General features: G+C 44.8%; 1 protein-coding gene and 1 long non-coding RNA gene across 4 annotated transcripts; one reads left to right on the top strand and one right to left on the bottom strand.

The window, feature by feature from the left end:
* Positions 1-314: 314 nt before the first annotated feature.
* Positions 315-19,318, bottom strand: golga4 (golgin A4). 3 transcript variants are annotated; one of them, XM_029834859.1, is made up of 25 exons: positions 19,093-19,318; positions 18,330-18,407; positions 16,924-17,025; positions 14,636-14,704; positions 14,226-14,552; positions 14,084-14,131; positions 13,926-13,982; positions 13,744-13,842; positions 13,353-13,491; positions 13,051-13,241; positions 11,918-12,001; positions 11,692-11,839; positions 11,430-11,608; positions 11,126-11,224; positions 10,858-11,013; positions 6,151-9,698; positions 5,956-6,077; positions 5,745-5,875; positions 4,985-5,071; positions 3,714-3,734; positions 3,565-3,633; positions 3,090-3,165; positions 1,817-1,914; positions 1,041-1,127; positions 315-919 (listed from the first exon to the last, which is right to left on the bottom strand). In XM_029834859.1, exons 1-25 carry the CDS (start codon positions 19,306-19,308, stop codon positions 893-895), a joined length of 6,258 nt encoding a protein of 2,085 aa, XP_029690719.1. In that variant the 5' UTR covers positions 19,309-19,318; the 3' UTR covers positions 315-892. The 3 variants fall into 3 exon arrangements, with proteins under 3 accessions (XP_029690719.1, XP_029690720.1, XP_029690721.1); XM_029834860.1 differs by lacking the exon at positions 16,924-17,025; XM_029834861.1 differs by lacking the exons at positions 16,924-17,025; positions 18,330-18,407.
* LOC115249506 (uncharacterized) lies at positions 17,190-20,198 on the top strand. Its single transcript, XR_003888182.1, has 3 exons — positions 17,190-17,303; positions 19,288-19,388; positions 19,657-20,198. It is a non-coding gene; the product is annotated as an uncharacterized lncRNA (long non-coding RNA).
* The last annotated feature ends 1,668 nt before the right edge of the window (positions 20,199-21,866 follow it).

Raw genomic sequence — 21,866 nt, 5'->3', positions numbered from 1 at the left:
TGACTGACGAGGCTGGGAAGTGTTATAGTTTTAAGAGGCAGACATTTCCAATACATTAGTTTGCCATTTAGATGTTTTTCTCCTGCCTTTAAAGATTGGCTGCTGCTTCGCTTTATATTGATCCTCTAAATTTCCTCTTGGACAGAATGCGACCAGATGCACGTTTAGCTCGAAGAAGAGTGAATTTCTCATACACAAAAGCCAACTTTGTGGAGTTAAAGTGATAAAACTGTTATCTTTGAGCAAATCCAAGAGTTTAAGTTTGTCTCTCTTTAACTAAGAAATGCAAACGATAACAGAACAAACAGCAAAAAGGTTCAGTAAATAAGATTTAATCTGTTAGTCTGAAAACATATAGCAATCGTGCCCTATGGTACAGTTTTTATTTCATCATAGTGTACAATTTACAATTTGTAGTTGTGTTTCTAGATATAAAGCATAGAAAAGCCAGGTTAAACAAACTAGGTCCAGAGGCCGAGTATCTCGTGGTGGTGCGAGTGCAGTTAAAGGGTCGTTTTTACAAAGGAAGTCATTCAGACAGCGGCACGACACAGAAACTTAAAAAATCAACTGACATGTCAGCATCAATGTGACAATCGGATGTTTATTGCACACGTCAATCTGTGTACGTACTAAAAAAAAGGAATCTAAAAGATAAATTAACAAATTTAAAGTCAGGAAAAAAGATTCTTTGAAGATCTGTTTATAGCATATTCTGATTCCCTCATACCTATAGACACACACACACACACACACACACGCGCGCACACACACACACACACACACACACACACGCACACACACACACACACACAGAAATGCAGGCTTGGACAGATCCATGGCAGTCTTCCTCTTCAGCAGCAGTAGATTTTCATCCCAAAGTGTCTGAACTCTACACGTTAAATGTTTGTAACCAGGGCTGTGGAGAGACGCATAAACAGGGTTGATAAGATTAACAACGCACTCATCAGAGGACAGTCGCGTGCCGTGAACAGCGAGACGTCAACAGAGACTTCCTCAGCTGCTCCACACATGCTTACAGTCACTTTGGAGTCTTCTTTCTCCAGAACCTTTTGTGCTTGGTCGGGAGGAAACTTGAGGATGGAGGTGATCACTTTGGCCATTGTCTGCAGATGCAAAGCAAAGAAATGCATGAATGGAGTCTATTTAAAACACTGAAAATCTCATATAGCTGCAGCTCCAACTGACTTAATGTTGGATGACTGAAAAAATAAAATCATCAAGCGGCTGCCAAGTTACATGGATTTTCTTCACAGCGGGAGGATAATTAAGAGCAGGCCTGTGCGGCAGGAAACCGAGGCCGTCGTATCGCCGCGTGGCGCATGAACATCCTGCTGGATGCTCTGGCAGGCATTCTGGAAGAACGCGGGTTAACCACCCGGCCGTAAAGACTGGCGAGCTGGGAAAATCCCACAGACTTTAGGACCAAGTCAGCAGCACTGCTAATGAGGAGATGCCTCTTAATTATACCCAGAGCCATTTATATGGTGTCCCAAACGCTGCGGTTTAATGCAACAGATGGAGGTCAGCGGGTGAAAGATGATGGCGTGAAAACAATATTTCAGTAAATCCTCGCAGCAAATGTGCAGACTGTCATTTAATCCCATTAAAGCGGCATTAAGGGAACAAAACGAGAAGGTTACTTTAGGTCATGGGGTCATTAGGTAGCCTTCTGAAGGGGTGATATATGATATTCCACCTGGAAACACGCTCGTGCATCTTTTCTCTGTCAGTCATGGCTATAAATCTGCGCGACTACGGGCCAAACAGAAGTGTTTTCATGAGAGGTGCATACTTTAGTTTCCCGTCCCATCATGTACTCAAAGAGCACCTTCCTCAGGTACTCTATCTCAGTGGTTTCCGAGCAGACGTCCGTGCTGTTGAACCCAGAATCTGCAAAATCCAGATGGAGAAAAGAGACGAAAATAAGTGGAAACCAACGATATTATTCTACGGATACACAGCTTCCTTTTTTGACTTAATGATTAATAATAAACCAAACCAACGCACAACCAGGATGGATGAGGACAACAAGGGTAAGAGCTGGACATGTATAGCCTTTATATGTGTTATCTAATTTTAAAGTCAAATTAAGGCCCATGTGTGTTGGCCTTCCGGACCATGTATGGACCTCCTGGCTTCACTATAAATGTGAGAAAGAATGGCCAGGCTCAGCATGACCACATTAAAACCCGGTCCAACACTGAAGGCCTTAATTGTTCGCCCGGAGCGACAACACTATTATCACTGTAAAAACTGGAAACAGGAACTTGGAAGCTGTGCTGCAGTGTGGATACGGCTTCTTCCACCAGTAAATTAATCCCAGTAGGTCGTCGTTATGGAAAAACAGCCAATTGCACGTCCCGTTTTGGGAACGCTCTCCTTTCGGGAGATAGCAGACCCTCACGTGCACGTGGGAGATTAGACGACAGGAAAAGGTGATAGACCAGAGAGCTTTGATGTGTTCTGGGAAGAACTGGCTCAGTAATAAATCACAAAGCCTTTGTTCTACTGACCCATGTGACCCCCGGCTAAGGGAAACACCCCAGCACAGCCCAAACCCAGATAAAGAGCGTCTGAGCAGAACTTCACCTAAACCCAGCGAGGGGACAGTAAATGTGCTATAATGTCGGGTGTGGCATTTGTCCTCTGGTGCTGAAGTGGGAAAATCTGTTTTCAGCCACTTCCTGTGTCACAAACTTTAAGACCTGAATCTGCAAAACCCATTTGAGCTGAGGACGAGTTCTTCAGCGCCGCTCTCCTGACAGCAGGTCCTCTTTATTGCACCGGCAGGGGAGGGTTTGAGGACCTGAGACATTCACGTAACCTCCCCACGTTCTCGCCGGGACGCGCATCGTGTTCTGCTTAACGTCTCTGTATCCTGACTGACTCCTGCCTGGAGTTCGGCCGGAACAGTCGTAGACTTTTAAAAGCGCCAGCAAAGTCGGGGGGGACATTAAAACAAACCACCAGGTAGCTTATCAGGCTCGCCTGTAACCTCAAGACCTCAAATTATGTTTACGAGCTAAATAAGACAAAGCAGGACTAATTCGTGGCGTTGACTCTACCTTTGAGTGTGTTCCCGAGATGACTTACAACAGCAGTTCGGTGGAAGCATTTTATCCTGTCCTCAAGAGAGTGAATCTGGAGACACACAGACGGGCGCAGGTTACTCAGGAAAGGAAATATTTGACTCGAGTGGGTTAATCAGCTTAATTGTTGGATGGGACACAAGTGCAGCGTCTTGCTGCGCGTCCTGGGGGTGTGTGTGGGGGGATGGGGGGGGGGGGGGGGGGGGGGGGGGGGGGGGGGCTTGGGAGAATGGCAGCGTGTGTGAGAAAAGCCCATTGTTTATTAGGTCAGACCAAATGTAAACAGATGTGCTGTGTAATTAAGATGATGCAGCAGGAGAGCAGTAGCCTCTTTCGCTGGAGGCCACCAGAATCATGGGAACGCACAGCGTAGGGATTTGTTGTTCTCTGGTCCCCAGTAAAGAACACACACCAACCCACACACACACACACACACAGTCCTGAGACTCACTCTCTCGACAAAGCCTTGCTCCTTCAGCCGAGCTTCGCTCAACAAGGTTGTCTTCTCTCCCAGCTGAGCCTGTGAAGGACAGGACAACTATTCTAGCGACCAGGACTTGACTGACTGGAGTGGAACGATCATCTACAATGTTCACGTACCTTCAGTTCTTCTACGCTCAACTGTGTGCAAACAAACGAGACAAACAGGAAGAAGGTGTAGGTTAGTGTGGAGTATAAACAACTCATAAATCAATTCTAAAATAATGTTACACATATAGTATATATATACTTTTCCTATAGTGCTCACAGCACATGAAGGACAAAACAATAACAACATTTTTATCAGTGTGATACTGGGTCAGAGTTGAACCTTGATTCCAGTCTGTTCGGGCCCGGTCGCTTAAAATGTGAGCTTTATGTTTTTAAATGTTAGTTTCATCTGTTTCTATGAAATTAAGTCTGCCGGTCTTTAAGGTGAATATTTATATATATAAATATTTTGGAGTTGTCTCGGGGAAAAGTCCATTTGAATGATGGTCTTGTGTTTCTTGAAGAGGCACACTGCCCTGCTGTCAGGGTGAAAAATGTTTCTCTCCTCAACCATAAGATTATTACCTCACCTGGGAAAAATGAGACCATAGAAGGAGAGAGAGGGAGAGAGAGAGAGAGAGAGAGAGAGAGAGAGACACAGAGACAGAGTGAGAGAGAGTGAGAGAGAGAGAGAGAGACACAGAGAGAGGGAGAGAGAGTCTAGCTCTGTTTTCACATCTGGACACTTTGTAAAGGTAGAGAAACCTTCACAGGGGTCCTAACAGCCCCCACAACTCCAGGGTCAATGCTCCCTCTGGAGTCCTCGTGTCCTATCTGGCTTGTTTCCAGCGTGCACATCTTGCATGTGAGTAATGCTCGAGCGTAAATATTAGGCCCAGAATCAGCTCCTATGATGGTAATTGAGAACAGGAATTGAGGCTGGCTGCTGCCTCGCAGTCTCTGTTTCCAGAGGGAAACATTCTTGACTGACTCAACGGAGCTTCACGGGATCCGGCGGACTTTGGAGAGCAGCCACACGACCGAGCGGAGCGTGGAATGAAAGAGAGCCGTCCCCGAGCTCGAAGACGGAATCCTTTAATTAGGAATCGAGACAAAGGAAAAGGTCGAGACGCAGGAATGGGGGACCAAGTCTGTTAACCTGAATGTGAACTTGTGCGTGGGGATAAGCCCCTCCATCTAAACCAGTAATGTTTCCACCAGTCTGCAGCCTTCTCTCAGAGGAGCGACAGAGCAGCAGTGATTTAATGCAGCGCTTCTACTTGGCGGCCATTACGTGACGGAGCGGCGGCGGGTATTAATGCATCGCAGTAAAAGCAAATCGCCCAGCTGCGAGCGTGACATCACAGGGTGGGCGACCTGCTGAATGTGGGTCAGTTCACCTCGGCGTTGTCGCGGCTCCTTTCCTGCAGCTCCTCCAGTTCTTTCTGGACCTGCCACACTCGGTCGCCCATCTCCTGCTCTCGGCTCTGTGGGGGGAACAAAGAAAAAGGGCTGAGTCATTTCCTCTGTTTCATCTGATCATCACAGCTCAAGTATGTTGGTCAGGTCACTTCAGCGTCGATCCTGTTTCAGACCTCCCACCGTCCAATTACGTTTGGAGACACAAGTCTACATTAGTCAGGAACTTTTGACACTAATTTCTAACATCCAAGTGATGTCACAGTTTTTCCACGTTTTAACACAGTGCAGAAGAAACCTTCACCTCTTTATTAAGCTCATATTAACAAGAGACAAAACTAAGGTAAAAGTCAGAAAATAAAAAAAAACCCAAAGTGTTAAAATAGCACAAATGATTTACACAAATAAAAAAGTAATAAAAACTGAAAAGAGTGAAGAAAAGAGGTTTTAGCCATTTTACTGTTAAATAAGTTATCCGCAGAACCTGATGTGGACTAAAAGTAGATCATTCTTTTAAAAAAGGGGGAGTGCGAGGCTAAAGATGGACCACCTCGGCTGCTATCGACGATGAGAACTGGAGTTCACGCGTCTGCCAAGAGAAACCACGACTTTATGGGCAGCTGCCAACACTGATAGCTTCCAAATGTTGGGTTCATCCATTTTTGGCTAACTTAAGAGTAGGTCACCGTTTAAAAAAACCCCAAACCCCATCAGATTTCAGGCTAAATCCTGTGACAGTACCTGGAGAACTTCTTCATATTTCTGAACCGTTTGTTGGAGCTCCTCGTCTTTCTGGGTAAGCAGCTTCTTCAGCTGACCCACTTCATCCCGGTGAGTGTCGATGAGCTCCGCTTCCACAACCTGGGCCTTCGCTGTGGGGGGGGGGACAAATCCACTCATAAACAACCATTCATATCCCAGACTGCTGTCTGGGCCGTCTGCGGGTCCTCACCTATGGCCTCCTTTACCGCTGAATCAATCTCCGTTTCCTTGGAAGCCTCTTTCGTGTTAAACTCCCTCAACACCTGTTTTATTGCAGAGTTGTGCTTCATTTGCATGTCTTCCAGCTCCACCCTGCACCGTTGGCATATTCTGTCAACATGATTCACCAAAACAATAATGAAACCTTCAGCAAAGGTGAACTTACCTGAGCTTCTTCTCATTCTCCTCCATTAATTCTTTCTTCAGGAACTCCAGGTCCTGTTCATGCTCCTTCCTCAGGGACCTGATGTCTTTCTGCAGTCTGGTGAAGTCCTTGTGGATCTTGTCTTTCTCGTTCTTCATTTGACTCAGTTTGTCCTTCAGAGACTCCATGGAGTCGCCGTCCCCGTCTTCAACCGCGGCGTTGTTAGCCATGGCGCTACCAGTCTGCTGCACGCTGCTACGTTCCACCTTCGCCTCGGCGTCCGACTGCGTCCAGTTCTGGAGCTGCGAATCTTTCTCCTGTATTTCTTCCTTGAGTCGATTGATTTCTGCTTCCAGTTTTTCCTTCTGCTCCAGGATGTCTTTTAAACTTGCCCTGACTTCATGTAGTGATGTTTCAGTTTGTTGGTGTTCCTCTGTGCGCACCGACAGCTTCTCTTCATACATGTTCTTCAGGTCCTCTAAGGACTTTTCTGTCTGGTGCTTCTCTGTACTCAGAATCTCTTCCAGTTGTTTCTCCTGGTCTTCCTTTAACTTGGCCAGAGCTTCCTCGGATGCTCTTATCTTCTCTTCTAATGTTTCCGTGTGTTGTTTACTGGAGGTTTCGCGGTTCTTTACTTCCTCCAGGCTGGCCTGAAGGGCCGTGATCGTCTGTTCTTTTTCCTCAAGCTGTGAAGTTAGCTGTTTCCTAATCTGACTGATTTTCTGCTCAGCTTTCTTCTTCAGCTCCGAAACTTTGCGACCAACCTCCGCCGACAGCTTCTCCTCGGCTGCCTTCAGGCTCTCTTCTTTCTCCTTGATTAACTCGTCCTTGATCTTCTGGAACTCCTCCCGTTCGCTGCCGAGCTTGTGTTTGTATTTTTGGTTGTCTTCTTCGAGGGAGCCGAGTTTCTCTCTCATCTCTTGCTCCAAATCGCTGCTCTGACTGTGCTGCGCCTGAGTCTGCTGCAACTGTTCCGACAGAACGTTTCTTTCTTTCTCCCAGGAGCCCCGTTCCCGTTCGAGATGAGCAGCAACTTGTTCGCACTCGCCTGTTTTTAAGGCCAACTGCTCCTCCAGCTCGCCGAGTCGAGCGACGCAGCGGTCCAGCTCTGACGTGAGGCCGCTGACTTTCTGGTCTTTCTCGCTCAAGACCTGATCCTGCTCGGACTTGCTGATGGACTGATTGTCGATACTCGCCGTCAGCCACTGCACCGCTTCGTTCTTCTCAGAGATCTCGCGCTCCAGCTCCTGGAGCCTGGCCTGCAGAGACGTGATGGTGCCGTCGTTCTGGGAGAACCTAGTCTCTGCGTTTCTCTGGTAGTCAGACAGGCTAACCCTGAGTGCATCTGCCTGCTCTGAAGCAGACCTTCTCTCCTGCTCTAACCTCTCTATGGCCTCTGCGGCCTGCTGCCTCTCTTCCGTATACTGCTGCATTAGCTGAGTTACAGTTTTCTCCTTCTCGTTTATGCTACTTTCTAGCTGAGTTTTTAAGTCACTGATGATGCTCTCCAACTTACTGATATGTGATTCATTTGCTTTCGCACTTTCTGATACGACCCTGTTGGCTTCACGCAGCTCCTCGACGTTCTGGACGTTCTCACTGAGGGACAGAGCGTGACTCTCCTTCTCCTGTGTTAAGGCTGTGACCTGCTCCATCTGAGCATTTACCTGAGCAGTCAGTTGGTCCACTGAAATGCATAGATTCTTATTCTCCTCTGTCTGCCGACGCAGATTCTCCTCTAAAGTGCAAATGAGTTCTTCTTTATTAGCGATCACAGCTTGTAGCTGGATAACATCGTCCTCCAATTTCATTTTCAGATCTTCGCTTTCCGTACTTCTGGCACCTTGCAGCAGTTTAATCTGCGCTTCTGCCTCTTCACATTCGTGCGACAGGGACTTCAGCTTCTCCTCATTTTCGCGGTTTGTTGTGTTCAGCTGGTCTTGGAGGGAGTTCCTCTCACTCAGAGCCTGGTTGAGGTTTCTTTCCACAGACTCCATTTGCTCTTTGAGCAAAACCTCAGCCCGAGACAAACTTTCGAGCTTAACCGCTGCTTCGTTCAGCTCCTCTTGCAGCTTCTGCACAGTGGTGTCTCGAATTGCAAGGTCCTCCTTTAAGCTCCTCGTCTCACACGACACCTGCTCATTCTCTTCTTTGCTCCTGCTGAGCTGATGTGAGATTTCTCCTAGTTCCTGCACCTTCTCCTGTAGGGTGTTTGAGTGTTTCTCAGTTATTTCTTCTACCTGCAGTCTTAACTTCTCATTCCAATGAAGCTCCAAGTTCTCAACCTCACGTCGGTGGGTTTCGCGAAGCTTCTCCAGCTCTTCCTTGTGGTGGATCTGGAGCTCCGTTACTGCACTGCTGAGGCCCTCAGAACTTTTTTGGGCCATCTCAATAATTTTCTCCTGAATTTGTTGCTCTTTTAGTTGGAGCTCTTTGTCCTTCTTCTCAAGCTCCACCTTCATGGTTTCGTCTTGTTTCTGAAGCTTTTTCTTAGCACTTTCATGCATGTCTTTGGCCTTCTGTTTGAATTTGTCCAATTTGGTCTCCAGGGCTTTCACCTTCGCTTCCATGTCACTTACAGTGTTCTGCATCTTCTCCTCATGGGCTGCCTTTTCCTCCTCCAGCTGTTTCCTCAGACATGTTTGCTCCTCCTCTTTAGCGTTCAGCTGAGCAGTAAATGACTTTTCCTTCTCCGACAGCTCATTTCTGTTCTGATGCAACTGGTTTTGGAGTTCCTCGAGTAAGGCATCTTTCTGCTGACAATCATTCTTGGATGCATCTAACTGATGCTCCAGATCAGCGTGATCCTTCTTGCACTGATCGAGGTTCTCTGAGATCTTTCTTAACTCTGCATTAGATTCCTTTAGCCTCTCGTTTTCTTGTTGTGACTGGAATAAACTTTGCTGCAGTTCTTCCAACTCTTTAACCTTAACATTCATTTCACGCGACTCCTCTTTCAGGGTTTTTTCCCTGGTCGTAAGTTCTTCGATCTCCTTTTGCTTTTCACCCAACACAATTTTCAACGCATTCACTTCCTCCTTTAGAGTTTTTTCCATACCTCCGAGAGACTCCTCATGCTCCCGTTTGATATTTGTAAGTTCTAAATTGTGCTTTGCCTCCCACTCTTGAAACCTCTTCTCATGTTCCTCTTGGGCCAACCTACAAGCATCTTCAGCTGCCAACGCCCTCTCCTCCAAAAGCCGTTTACTGTTCGAAGCCTCAGAAAGTTCAGTGGAAACTCTGTCCAGCTCAGCCTGCGTTGCCTCCATTTTCTCAGCAGTTTTGCGAGTCAGTTCTTCAATATGGCCTTGAAGCTGCTGTTCTTTATCTCTCAGAAGGTCCTCCAACTCCTTCCGGTGTTCTTCCTTCAGCTCCTCAAGAGCAGCATTGTGCTGCTTGATTAGGGTCTCCGTGTGCTTTCCCAGCTGCTCTTGATGTTTTTCCTCTAAGGCAGAGATTTGCTCTCTGTGTGTGTCCTTCAGCTCTTCAACCTGGCCCGATATCTCATGGGACATCTTTGATTCTTCTTGTGAGATCTTCTCCTGAGTGCTCTCCAGCTCCAATATCCTCTAAAACCACATAAATTTAGGTGGTTAGCGTTCTTTCACTTCAAAGTGAAAACAGACTTTTACAAACCACTGTCAAACATTTAAAAAAAATATAAAAAAGATTAGTAATTGTGCAACTATTTGCGCACAGTGTCAGCCGTCAGGACTGGTGGAGATGATTCAAGCACCAGTGAATGTGTCTAAAGTGACTGTTGCGTAACCGCACGTGTACGGAAGGTCCAGCCACGAGTAAATCAGTAATTCGGTCTCAACTAAACCATGGAGACAAAAGAACACCGCATGAAAACAAGAAAAAAAAAAACTCAAGATGAATACAAAAGAGAATTTCTCATTATTAGAAAGAATGAGTGATCCAGCAGACAGGAGGAGCGCCTGAGGCTACAGACACCTAAAGCAGGTTTGAACAACTGCTGGATTTAACTGTTAAAGCTGGATTCTTCTTCAGTCTGATCTTTATGGGAGAGTGAGAAGTTCAGCATCTTTGCTGCCGCCAAAACCTCACAGACAATTGGTGGCTGTTCATGTCTGATCCCTGCGCAACCTGAGCAGCAGAAGAGCAGAGCCCAGATGTGCCAACTTGACTGAGACATCAATGCAGATAATTAGAATTGAAAAATGAATCATGATCAACTTGGTTCTCTTCAGTAAGAAATTAAAGGGGAAAAGCGGCTGGACATTATCCGAGGACAATCGGAGCAGCCATTAGCTGGTATTTCTGAATTTCTCCACACACACAAAACACACTAAAATTATGCGACTGTGTCATGTGAAAATATGTGAAAATATTTTTAATTAGTTTTAGAAAATGCAGCCAATGCCTGGGTGTTAAAAATGCACCATAATCAGTTCAAAGAAGACCAAAAAAAAGCAAAGCATCAATCTTTTTTAATATGGAAAAATCAGCCTTTCAGCCTGTGAGATGTGTTTATTTTGAATAAATCCCTCTTGCCCGCTCCATCTTGGTGGAGTTCAATCCAGTGCAGCTTGCCAAATAAATGTTTCATTAAGGGATTTAGGTGCTATTTGAGTTCATAGTTGAAAATAGAGATGTACAACTTGGATTTGGATGAGCATCGAGGCGCCAAAGTCAATGGATTAGTTAGTTAAAAGATGCAGACGTGAAGAAACAATAATCAGTTGTTTTCGAAATGCCACTCACCGTTCTTGCAGCCTCCAGCTCCAACTGTATCTCTTTAATCCTGTTATCAGCTTCTGTCCTCAGAGCCGTCTTCTGTAACTCTACATCCTCCAGAGCAAGAGAGGCCTGTTGCTCTTGCTCCTTAGCTACCTGGGCAAACTCCTCTTTGCATTGCTCCTATAGTAACATGCAATATCACAATCAAATGTATATCCCATCAACATCTAGGACAATTTAGTCTTTAATGACGTGTTGGATCAGGTAAGTTAAAATATCCAAGAGCACCTACCACAGCTTTATCAATTCTGGCACTTATCTCTTCTTCCTTAGCTGCCAAAGCTTCACTGTGGACTTTTTCCATATTGGCCATTGTTTCCTCTGAGGATTTCTAAGACATCAACAAAATTGTTGAATGTTAATCGTAGTCTTTTAAGGCTTGGCATTGGAAGGACTGCGGATCAATTGCACAATGCCAAATTGAATAAAATTTTGATTCCATTTTCGGCCCTTTTTTAAAAGCAGCCTAATTTCATCTCCTGCTTATTGAAAACAAAGCATGTGTGCAGAACATTAGAGTGAAGTAGCACCATCACCTTCATAATGGTGACCACTTCCTGTTTGACTCGTGTGAGCTCCTGCTGTAGACTCTTCCTCTCTTCCTCACTGGCCCTTTCGACTTCTTTCACCTGCTCCTCCAGCTGAACCTGCAGCTGTTTACGGGCTTCCTCCGCCCTCTGAGCGACACCCAGTGCCCGTTCGAGCTCCTCAAACGCTGTGAAAAATCAAAGTTACAGTTATTAACCCATTCAGAAAGGTGTTTTTCTGCACACAGTGGGAAAGCTGTTCTATATCCACCTGATTTCTCAGCCTTTTCTTTCTGTTCTTGCAATTCCTCTTTGTGTGCAGTGACCTGCTGGAGCCTTGAACGCAGCTGAGCGACCTCGTCTTCTTTCATTTCAAGTGTTTCGTGCATCTGGCGCTTAGTCTCAGCAATAACCATTCCCTAAAATACAGAACTCATCATTTGAAAACAATAGTTTGACTGGAACAAAGGATAATAATAAGAAGAACCTTAGCCCACCTTGTCCTGCTCCAGTTGTTCGATAAGGTTCTTGGCCTCTCCCAGCTGGGTGATCAGTTTGGTTTTTTCAGTAGTGTGAAGCTCCTGTGGACGTAAAAAACATTTGACAGAAATAAGAATTGCACATATCTATCTGTCTGAAAGAGCCTTCACTAGTGCTGGGACCGGAGTGTGTTTAACGGTCAGATGATTTCAAATCGGGATGATTGCTGAACCACCCAGGACGACGCGCCCACATGTCAAATGAACAGACAGTATACAAAAGCACTGCTCCACCAACATGTCCACCACAATTACAGCTCTGCTGAGCAGCAGTGACATGTTGTGGGCATGTCTCTGTGCCACCGGCGTGTAACTTGTGGTTACTAAACAGGAAATGCTGGGCTCCCTGGGTTGTTTAATCGAGCGGAGCAACAACGGAAAGGTGTCTTCATGAATAGTGAAGAGTATCGAGGTTGGAAACGCTGTTATTTCAACCTTCATTATTACATATCTGCAAGCAGAAAACACAAATACCCTGCTCTCAACTGTAAATTATGGGATATTTGTTTGAGGCAAGGGGTGATTACAGCCTGCAGAGCAATTCCAGGACAACTTATGCTTGGCCTGAGTCTCACACAAGAATGCAGATCCAAAACAATTATGACAAGCAGGATTCAATCAACATCCGGATTCAAAACGTCGTCACAGGTTCACTGTAACAGCAAATACTGTATAATATGCTCCAAATCATCCAGGGGGCAAAAAAAAAAAAAAGATAAAGTTTAAGCATCATACCACCAAAAGTAAATATTTTAAAAACAACAGCAGGAGAAAAGAAGGACTGGCTAACTCATGTCATGTTGACATGACCTCATGTGCTGGAGTCTGACCAAGGAATCTCAATGTTGGGTTCACATCCAGTCACGGTGCCATGGAGTCACGTTATCAGCGGACCGTTAGGGTTGGTGCAAACATTTCCCAGCACAGTCGCAGAGGTTCTACATTAAGTGCGTCTGAATCTCAGCGCAACTGCATTTAACATAGTTTGTCATTATGCAGCTGCCTTTATAAAAATGCCTTTTATGGTCCCAATTACTTTTTAAATGTCTGATGACTGCAGACTGAAAGCCCATTCAACACTCATTTGGCACCTTTATCTTCTCCAGCTCCTGTAGCCTCTCCTGCAGCTGCTCCTGCAGAGTCTCGTTCTCCGTGCTCAGCTGAGCGCTCCGTTCTTTGTGAGTATGCATCACTTCTTTGCACTTCTGCAGGAGGTTTTCCTGTCGCTTGACTCTCTTCTGCAGAGCCTCCATAAGTTTAGCTGGATCACTGTTGCCCTCTCCTGGTCAGACAATATAATGCAGCAATTAAAACCATGAAAGCGTTACTGCTTCCTTTGCTTGTCCAACCTGATGGCCATCGAGAACCAAATATATCAGACATATTTCCCTACCCTCGATGGCTTTGGGTTCATCTCCTGGGTCTTTTGAAGGACTTTGTGTGGAAGACTCTGGAGCATTTTCAGCTTGATTAACATCTCCTTCAAGAGCACCAGCAGGAAGCCCCTTTGTTCTTTTTTTTAACAGAGCAACCTGTCGGAACATTTTAAAAATCCGTTATTGAAATAAACTGTACGCATGATGCTTTCAGACGCGAATATTTCTCCAGAGGTATCATTGAAGGTCAGAGTTGATGCAACTCTGAAGCAAATGCTGGTAATGGCACCCAGACACTCACTGCAATGTAACACAGTCTCTGCACGCAAGAGACCTGTTGCATAGTTTATTAATATCTGGTGCTTTTCTGCCCAACATGTAGAAATACTGACCCTTATGAGACCTCACCTGTGTTTGGAGGACTGTGATCATCTGGTCTTTCTCCTCCAGTGCAGCGTCAAACTCTTCCTGTAGGTGCTTCTTGGCCTGCTGATCCATCTGCAGCTCCTGCAGGTCAGATTCCACATGTTCACTCAAAAATGGATATTCCGACCCTGAGAGATGGCAACTTTTAGGAGCAACTCCAGTACCTCGCGCAGCTCTCCGATCCTGCGGAGAGCTTTGTCTTGGCTCTGACTGAGGATGGCCTGAGAGGAGCGACAAAAACAAAACATGCAGTTGGATCAAACCAGGATGCTGTGCATCCCTAAAAAAAACCCAAACCAGCACACAACACAAGAAATATTACCTGGGTTTTTTCTTTATCCCTCTGCACTGTACGATATGTAGTGACCAACTGATGGTTTAAGAAGCAAAGACAGGAAGTGATAAAGCAAGATGGATCAGCGTGGATAGTACCAGTAGAGCACCTTCTCTCCGCGTCAGCTCACCTCTGAGTACTTCCCTCTGTACTTTCCCAGACTCCTCTCCACCCTCAGAAGTCTGTGCAGCAGCTGCTCTTTGGAAAGAGCCTCTGCAGTTCCTGGTGGTTCCTCGGCCTCGCTCTCTATGTCAGAGGGGGGGTCGTATGTGGGGCCGCCCTGGGATTCGCTTTCTCCCAATGGTGTCAGGGAGTCATGTGATGAGCTCCGGACCAGGTTCTCTTTAGATGAAGAGCGAAACAGGTTTTCCGCTCGACTGGCACCGCTCCGAATCAGTGACTCCATTGAGGGAACTTTTAACTGCAGTTTCTGGGCAAATGATTGAGTCTCCTCCCTCTGCACACAAGAGTCAATTATGATTTAATGAGTCAGGAAATTAAATATCACAAAAGATGGGAAGAATGACGATAAAACCATACGTAAGGGGAAGCGCTTTCGTCCCCGTTGATGCTACCTCTGGGAGACCTTGCTGGTCCTTTTGAGCCGCTCTAAAGGTGAAAAGAAATCATGAGAAGAAGCAAATCTGTGCCACTTAACATGTTCCGGAGCAGTTAGTCAGCCACACCCAGCATGGCTCTTCCTGATTACTCTGGAGGGAGCAATATTAGTATTGCTGGGAGCAATTCAGGGGCAATGGGAACCCTCATGCAACTTGGAAAAAAACAGAAGGGTTAAACACATAGACGAAGGCATCTCTAACACACATTCAACAACAAAAAAGTTAAAGCTAGCCTCTAAAGAACAGCCAGGAGGTCAGAACAAACGTTAAGAGAGTTGGTATTTGATTTAAAGACGGCGCTGTGTTACAAGAGTCGTAGTTGAAGTGAACGCAGAGCAGCTTAGTTGGTTTAGTTGTCTTGTTAGAAGCAGAAACGGAGCAAGCAAGTTGTTTTCTCCTCCATGTCCGACTCCAACTACTCCTTCCTCTGAATTACTGATGACAGCATTTTATCCTGTCCCTTCTGGAAATGTTCTGCTGTTGTTCATTTTGGGACCTGTTCTGAAGGGCGTTGCAGTTTACACAAACCTGAATATCGACATTTTTATTTCTGCTGCTGCTGCTTTAGGCACAAGACAGTAAAGTGAAAGTAAACTCAATACTTTCTAAATATTAAGCAAACACTCATTTTACTTTGGGTATAAGAGGTCACGACAAAAAATATAGTCCCAGAAAAGAAATGTAAGACACATGGACTGCTTGTTGTGATGTATTCTAATGCCAGCTTGCCATCACTGTGTCTACGTAGGAGTCAGCTACTGATGCAGGTCCTGCTGCTCCACATGGTTAATAACGTGTTGTGGAATAGAGGGAAAAAAACTTGAATTTAACATTTAATGATGATACCTACATTTGAAATCCCTGCTTCATAAGTCAATTCAAACTGAACTGTGAACTGGAAATACTGCTGGATATAAAACATCATCTTGTATCCCTGAAGCTACTGTAGACGGTCGAGCACATTCATTCAGTTTCTGCAGCTCGTATTCTCACGGCCAGATCGTGTGAGATCCTACAACTGGATATTCAACGCACAGAAAAGAATCATGAATATCGATCAAGTTAGATTGTACATACGTTTGCTTATGAGACATCTATATCTTCCCACATATCTGGCTCCACTTAGCCAACAATGTGCACTTAAGGATTTCACATGTTAACAGGAAACTAAGAGCTTAAGGCTGAGCCAGTATTTCCCTTTTATGTGCCCAAACAAGAAGGCAACAAATGCGGGAGCCACCATCACATTCAATGGGCACAGACACTAGCTAACACATCGGGAGTTGCATCTCTACTCAAAGACAAATGAGTGCAGCAAGTGGTTTAAGAAGTGCTTTTCTGCAGGATGTGGATTTAAGATGATAATAAGTGACGAATGTTCAGACCATGGCACTCTCCACCATCAGTGGCAGTGTTGCTGCAGATTCATGATTGATCTCATAAGCTAAACAGACCAATTAGACACATGCGGATAGATCTAGATAAAAATGACCAGGTCACCCACAACAACATTATCTCCATGTGAACACTAGCAGCTTTACTGATATTATAGATTAAAGCTCATTTATTTGCAGATTTTTAACATTTAATGTTAAATGTCAGTTTCACCACATAATTATCATTCTGTTTCTATTACATTATATCAAACAATTTATGTTATTGTATGTAGTAACTGTGTGTGTGTGTATACATACATACACTGTATACGCATACTGAATATGTATAGCTATATCCAATATAATGTCCTTTATATACATATATATTTATTTTTTTTTACATTTTACATGCTCAGAATATCAACTCTTCAAACAGAAAAACTAGTGGGGAGAGGGGATAAAATCTATCAGGCAACATAACACGGGGGGTAAGGGTCTATCAAGCAAGCAATCTCTCATGACATAGGAGGAATATTTAATTCTGCAACAGATAAATATAGTACAGAGGTCAGGCAATACAACACTCAAGCTCTAGCCCACGCAATATAAACCAGAATTCCCAGTAAAGGTAGGGTTAGACTTAATGTGAGATGCCTTCTTGATGCTAAATCCAAAGGAAACAGGAGACGGACCAGGAAACAAGCTGTCCCTACTGAGCCACAGTCCTCTACTGACTCCCAGAGTTGCAAAGACAGGAGGAAGGAACAGGGCAAGAGGAGGAGGAGGAGGAGAAAGATGAGGAGGGGGAGACAGGAAGTGAGGGCAAACTCACCACACTGGCTACCTGGGTCGTTTTGGGTCGTTTTGAATGGTCCAGAGCAAAGATAGTATACTCAGAGAGAAAAGCAGGCTCTGCTATCATCCCGGCCAGCACCTGACCCCGTCAGTGCAGTAACGGGACGAAAGGTGGGGGAAAGGAGAGGAACACAGAGAGCAATGAGAAAAACAACACCGTGAGTGTGGAAATAGCGCTGGAGGGGGTCTACCCAGGTGGTCCAGAAGCAGCTGGCAAAGGGAGATGTGTGGGGAGAGAAAGAGAAAGACACTACATGGAAGAGAAAGAAAAATGGGAAAGTGAACCGATCAACATTCATGTTATGAGCAACAGTGTGACATCACTGCGTCTATTTATAGGTCAGCTGTCAAAGCCAGGTGAGAGCTGCCTTCATTTATCAAGGTTTATCAGAGATGTCAGACTGTTAAAGATCTGTGAGATGAAACGCCATGATGTGACAAGTAGCTCCTTTGATTTACGACAACACACCAGTCTTATCCAAAAATGAGAAAGACGTGAACAGGAACTAGAACAGTTGACCACTGCACAAGTTTGGGCTCGACGTGAATTGTAAAGAACTTTTCCTGAATATGTAATCGGGCTCATCCGTTGATCTGATATCAAAACATTCCAGAGTGAATGCATCCAATTCTAAAGAGATTAGCAGCTAAATCAATAGTCTGCTGGTCTTTAGGAACACTTTACTGCAACCTACATCATCTAAAGAATCAAGAGATCTCACGTGAACCTAGCAACGAAGAGAAACAGTACAGAAAATCAATAGAACGCTCAACACTGAACAGGGCTCATCAATTATTCATTTGAATGATCAGGAGCTGCTCCCCACAGTTTTGATGATCTTACATCAGACATGTGAATAATTCTTAGCCAAGATATCTTCATCCATACCAACATCTGCTGACGTCAATCACTGTGTTTTATGCTTTTTGATGAAGGTCAAACATGACAAACATACCTGATGGGATCGCCATGTTGATTATTCTACACCAGTTACCACAGTAACTGTTTTCTAGTTACATTTTAGGACCACATGAGGCTGTAAAACACTGCCGCGATGTTCGGAACTGCTATGACTTGAGGAATTGCTGTTAAGAATAAAATACACATTTTTATCAAATTCTGCCATCTCATTGCAATTCAAATTATTTGGAGCGTAGATGCTGATGCACGGAAATCATATTTTAAAAGCAACTAATATTCCCATTTTTTTTTTAAACTAGGAAAAAAGAAGAATCTGGGTTGTTGCTAAGAGAGCATTTAGTGTAACAAAAGATGGCAAATTTTAGGATATAAGCTGGAGAGAGAATGTGGCATGTTTAGCGGGCTGCAGTCTGCATCCAAACATTGAACATGTATGTTTCTTGGGCTGACATCATGCTCACCTCTCTGTCACTAGGAGAAGGCATGCCATCTGGATTAAATGGAAAGGTTTGGCTGTTGCGTCGCTCTCCAACGCCCAGCTGTTAAATACAATGGAATAGATCAAACTGAGCAAGCTTTATGTATACAATTCACAATAATGTATCCTAATGTGCGTGTGATCCTCTGTCCATCAACACTGGATTGAGATGACACTGACTAACTTTCTGAAGTAACAAAATACATTTCGGCAGGTGTGTATGCGAAACACTGACAGATAATAAATGAGTAAAAGTCTGACACAATGGCTGCCAAATTCATTTACGTGGTCCATCATCTTGGAGTAGATCTTGGAAAATATAGAACATTTGCAGGTCTGCAGGTCAGTGCTAGCAGCAGGTATTGTCTGTTTTAAAAAAGAAAGTGACAACGTAGCTAATACAAACGACGTGGAAGGACACACCCATGTTCTTTTTTAGTCCACAGTTCGCCAAGTATTTAGCTCAACGTCAGGAAATTCAGTGTATGTCAGAGTATCAGTGACAGTGACAAACGAGATAGCAACGATATATTGGTATTAATCTCTTGGGCTGCAGCAGCTAATCATAAGCGGCTGACTCAGGCACCCAAATGAATCGAAACACGGCTCAAGTTGAGGGGAAAGTAGCACAATCCACGCAAGCATCGCACGGACTTTAAGCGTTTCGAAAGCCTTTGGGCAGTGGCGTCAACAATGTAAACAGATGTTAGCTTAGCCGGTTAGCTCCCAGCAACACAACAACCAACCTGGGCCTGCTGCGGTGACTGCGCATTCCTCTGCGGCGACTGCTCCTCATTTATCTTCTGCTTCAGTTTTTTAAACATGTCGCCAAAAAAACAATTGATGAGAAGCTGACTCCTATGCGGCTGTGATGTAGCCAAGTGATTTCTGGCCTGACATCCAGTTCTTCTCAGCTGGACTTCCTTGTACGCTTCCCGCAGGTGACCGACCTCTCTGCGCATGCGCGGCCAACGTGGAGGAAAACTGAAGCGTCAGATTTAAAGAGCCAGCTGGACCTGAAACGGCCACAGCGCCACCTCTGGTGGGAATAAGAAACTACACTGCTTTTTTGACAACAGTATTCCTATAAGAAAAACTATATTTATTATTATTATGATGATTACACGACTAAACTTACAGCACAACTACACACAAGAAGACTTTATATGTTGTATTCTATTGATGTTTTCAATGGCATCCTGGTCCTTGTGCATCAGATAAACAACGAACAAAGAAATAATGGAAACGTAACGTGTTACAAATGTTTTAATGAATTTGTCTCACATTTAATATTCTATTCCTTTTTGCAGAAACTCCCCCCTGCAGAATCTTGCAAAAGCATTGTCTGGACAGATGGTGGCAGTGTTTTAACATGTCAGTTGCTTCAGCAGTTTAATTTAAACACAATAAGTGTAATATGGCTGCACCGGAATTATTTACATCCAACAAATAACTGTATTAGTTCAATATAAACTTGATTTTTGTGTTGAAACATTGTGCTCCTGGAAATTCTCCCAACGAATATTTAAAACATTCTAGTGCCATTACAATTTACATAAGCACTGATTGAGACTATCAAACTATAAAAAGAAGCAGGACTTGTAAACATGTGCAGTCTGGACATTCATCTGGTTTATCTCCTGCTTCTGATGACATAAAAAGCTACTTTCTCGTCTGTAATATTTTTTATATATGTGCAATTGTGCTCCATGGTGCCACTGTGATCTTCACCTTTATCTTTTTACTGTCCCCCTGCTCTTTGACACAGTCTCAGGATTCACTGATGCTGCCTATGTGGAAATTTAGATGTGTTTATATGTGTATTTTCCAAGTCACAGCATCTCTAACAAATCGTCAACCTTTATTTATTATTATCAACAGGTGGAAATAGCTAAGAAAGTCCATTCTCCAGCCTGCTTATAAATCAGAATGTGCTGCATAAAGCTGGGCGGTGGAGTCCTGCAATAAATATGGGGGATTCACCTTCCTTTGGCGTCTGGCGATGCACAAATATTACTAAACGCTTCTGACTCACTTTGGTGTCTGTGAAAAAGGTCAGAATGGAAGTGAATTCACGATTTGTTTCAGTGGAGCTGACTCAGCAGCAGTTTGGATCTGTGACGGGTGTCTGTTAAATGTGAAGAGAGCGGACAGACAGGCAGGCAGGCAGGCAGGCAGGCAGGCAGGCAGGCAGGCAGGCAGACAGGCAGGCAGACAGACAGACAGACAGACAGACAGACAGACAGACAGACAGACAGACAGACAGACAGACAGGCAGGCAGGCAGACAGACAGACAGACAGACAGACAGACAGACAGACAGACAGACAGACAGACAGACAGGCAGGCAGGCAGAGATGGATGAGTGAGTATGTGGATTGATGGATGGATGGATGGATGGATGGATGGATGGATGGATGGATGGATGGATGATGGATGATGGATGATGGATGGATGGATGGATGGATGGATGGATGGATGGATGGATGGATGGATGGATAGATGATGGATGGATGGATGGATGGATGGATGGATGGATGGATGGATGGATGGATGGATGGATAGATGATGGATGGATGGATGGATGGATGGATGATGGATGGATGGATGGATGGATGGATGGATGGATGGATGGATGGATGGATGGGTGGGTGGATGGATGGATGGATGGATGGATGGGTGGATGGATGGATGGATGGATGGATGGATGATGGATGGATGGATGGATGGATGGATGGATGGATGGATGATGGATGGATGGATGGATGGATGGATGGATGGATGGATGATGGGTGGATGGATGGATGGGTGGGTGGATGGATGGATGGATGGATGGATGATGGATGATGGATGATGGATGATGGATGGATGGATGGATAGATGATGGATGGATGGATGGATGGATGGATGGATGGATGGATGATGGATGGATGATGGATGGATGGATGGATGGATGGATGGATGGATGGATGGATGGATGGATGGATGGATGGATGGATGGATGATGGATGGATGGAGGAGTAGCACACTGATTGCTGACCACAGTGGGCTTTAGTGAGCAGGTCAATAAAAAGAGAGATATAAATCCCAGGAGCTTATTGATGCCCAGTTAAGGGCATCTTCTTCCACTCCAAGCAAACACCGCTCAGTTTGAGGTGTTCTGTGGGTTCAGCCGGTGAGAAACGCTGCCATCATTATCGTACTTCCTCCAGCACACGCAGGTAACGAGCCTCAAAGTCAAAGTTTCACATCACAAAAGCTTTGATTCTTAGATGAGTCTCCCGTCAGTGTTCGTTTGATAATTATTCACCTCTCTGCTGCGCCTGATCTGAGATTAAAAAAAACCCAGTGATTAAATATTGATGGACTTTATTCCTGTCCTGACATTGTTTGTCTTTCTCACCGCCTTCCATCCCAGAATGTGTCTGCAGTGCGGCCCCTGTCCTCCGTACGAGCCCTGATGGCCAAGATGTCTTCCTCATTACCGTTTTCTCTGTGGACTCTGCAGATGCAGGAGGAAA

This window comes from Takifugu rubripes, chromosome 4, assembly GCF_901000725.2.
Source record: "Takifugu rubripes chromosome 4, fTakRub1.2, whole genome shotgun sequence".
Taxonomy (NCBI): Eukaryota; Metazoa; Chordata; class Actinopteri; order Tetraodontiformes; family Tetraodontidae; genus Takifugu; species Takifugu rubripes.
Note: the sequence above shows the minus strand (reverse complement) of the source record. Positions and strands in the feature narration are given on the sequence as shown.

Excerpts from the sequence above, each read along its gene's own strand:
- golga4 (XM_029834859.1), bottom strand. The coding sequence starts at position 19,308 with ATGCGCAGAGAGGTCGGTCACCTGCGGGAAGCGTACAAGGAAGTCCAG. Across the intron at positions 13,843-13,925 it reads GGATCGGAGAGCTGCGCGAG|GAGCTGCAGATGGATCAGCA; the intron begins GTACTGGAGTTG and ends TCTGACCTGCAG. Across the intron at positions 11,840-11,917 it reads AACAACTGGAGCAGGACAAG|GGAATGGTTATTGCTGAGAC; the intron begins GTGGGCTAAGGT and ends TCTGTATTTTAG.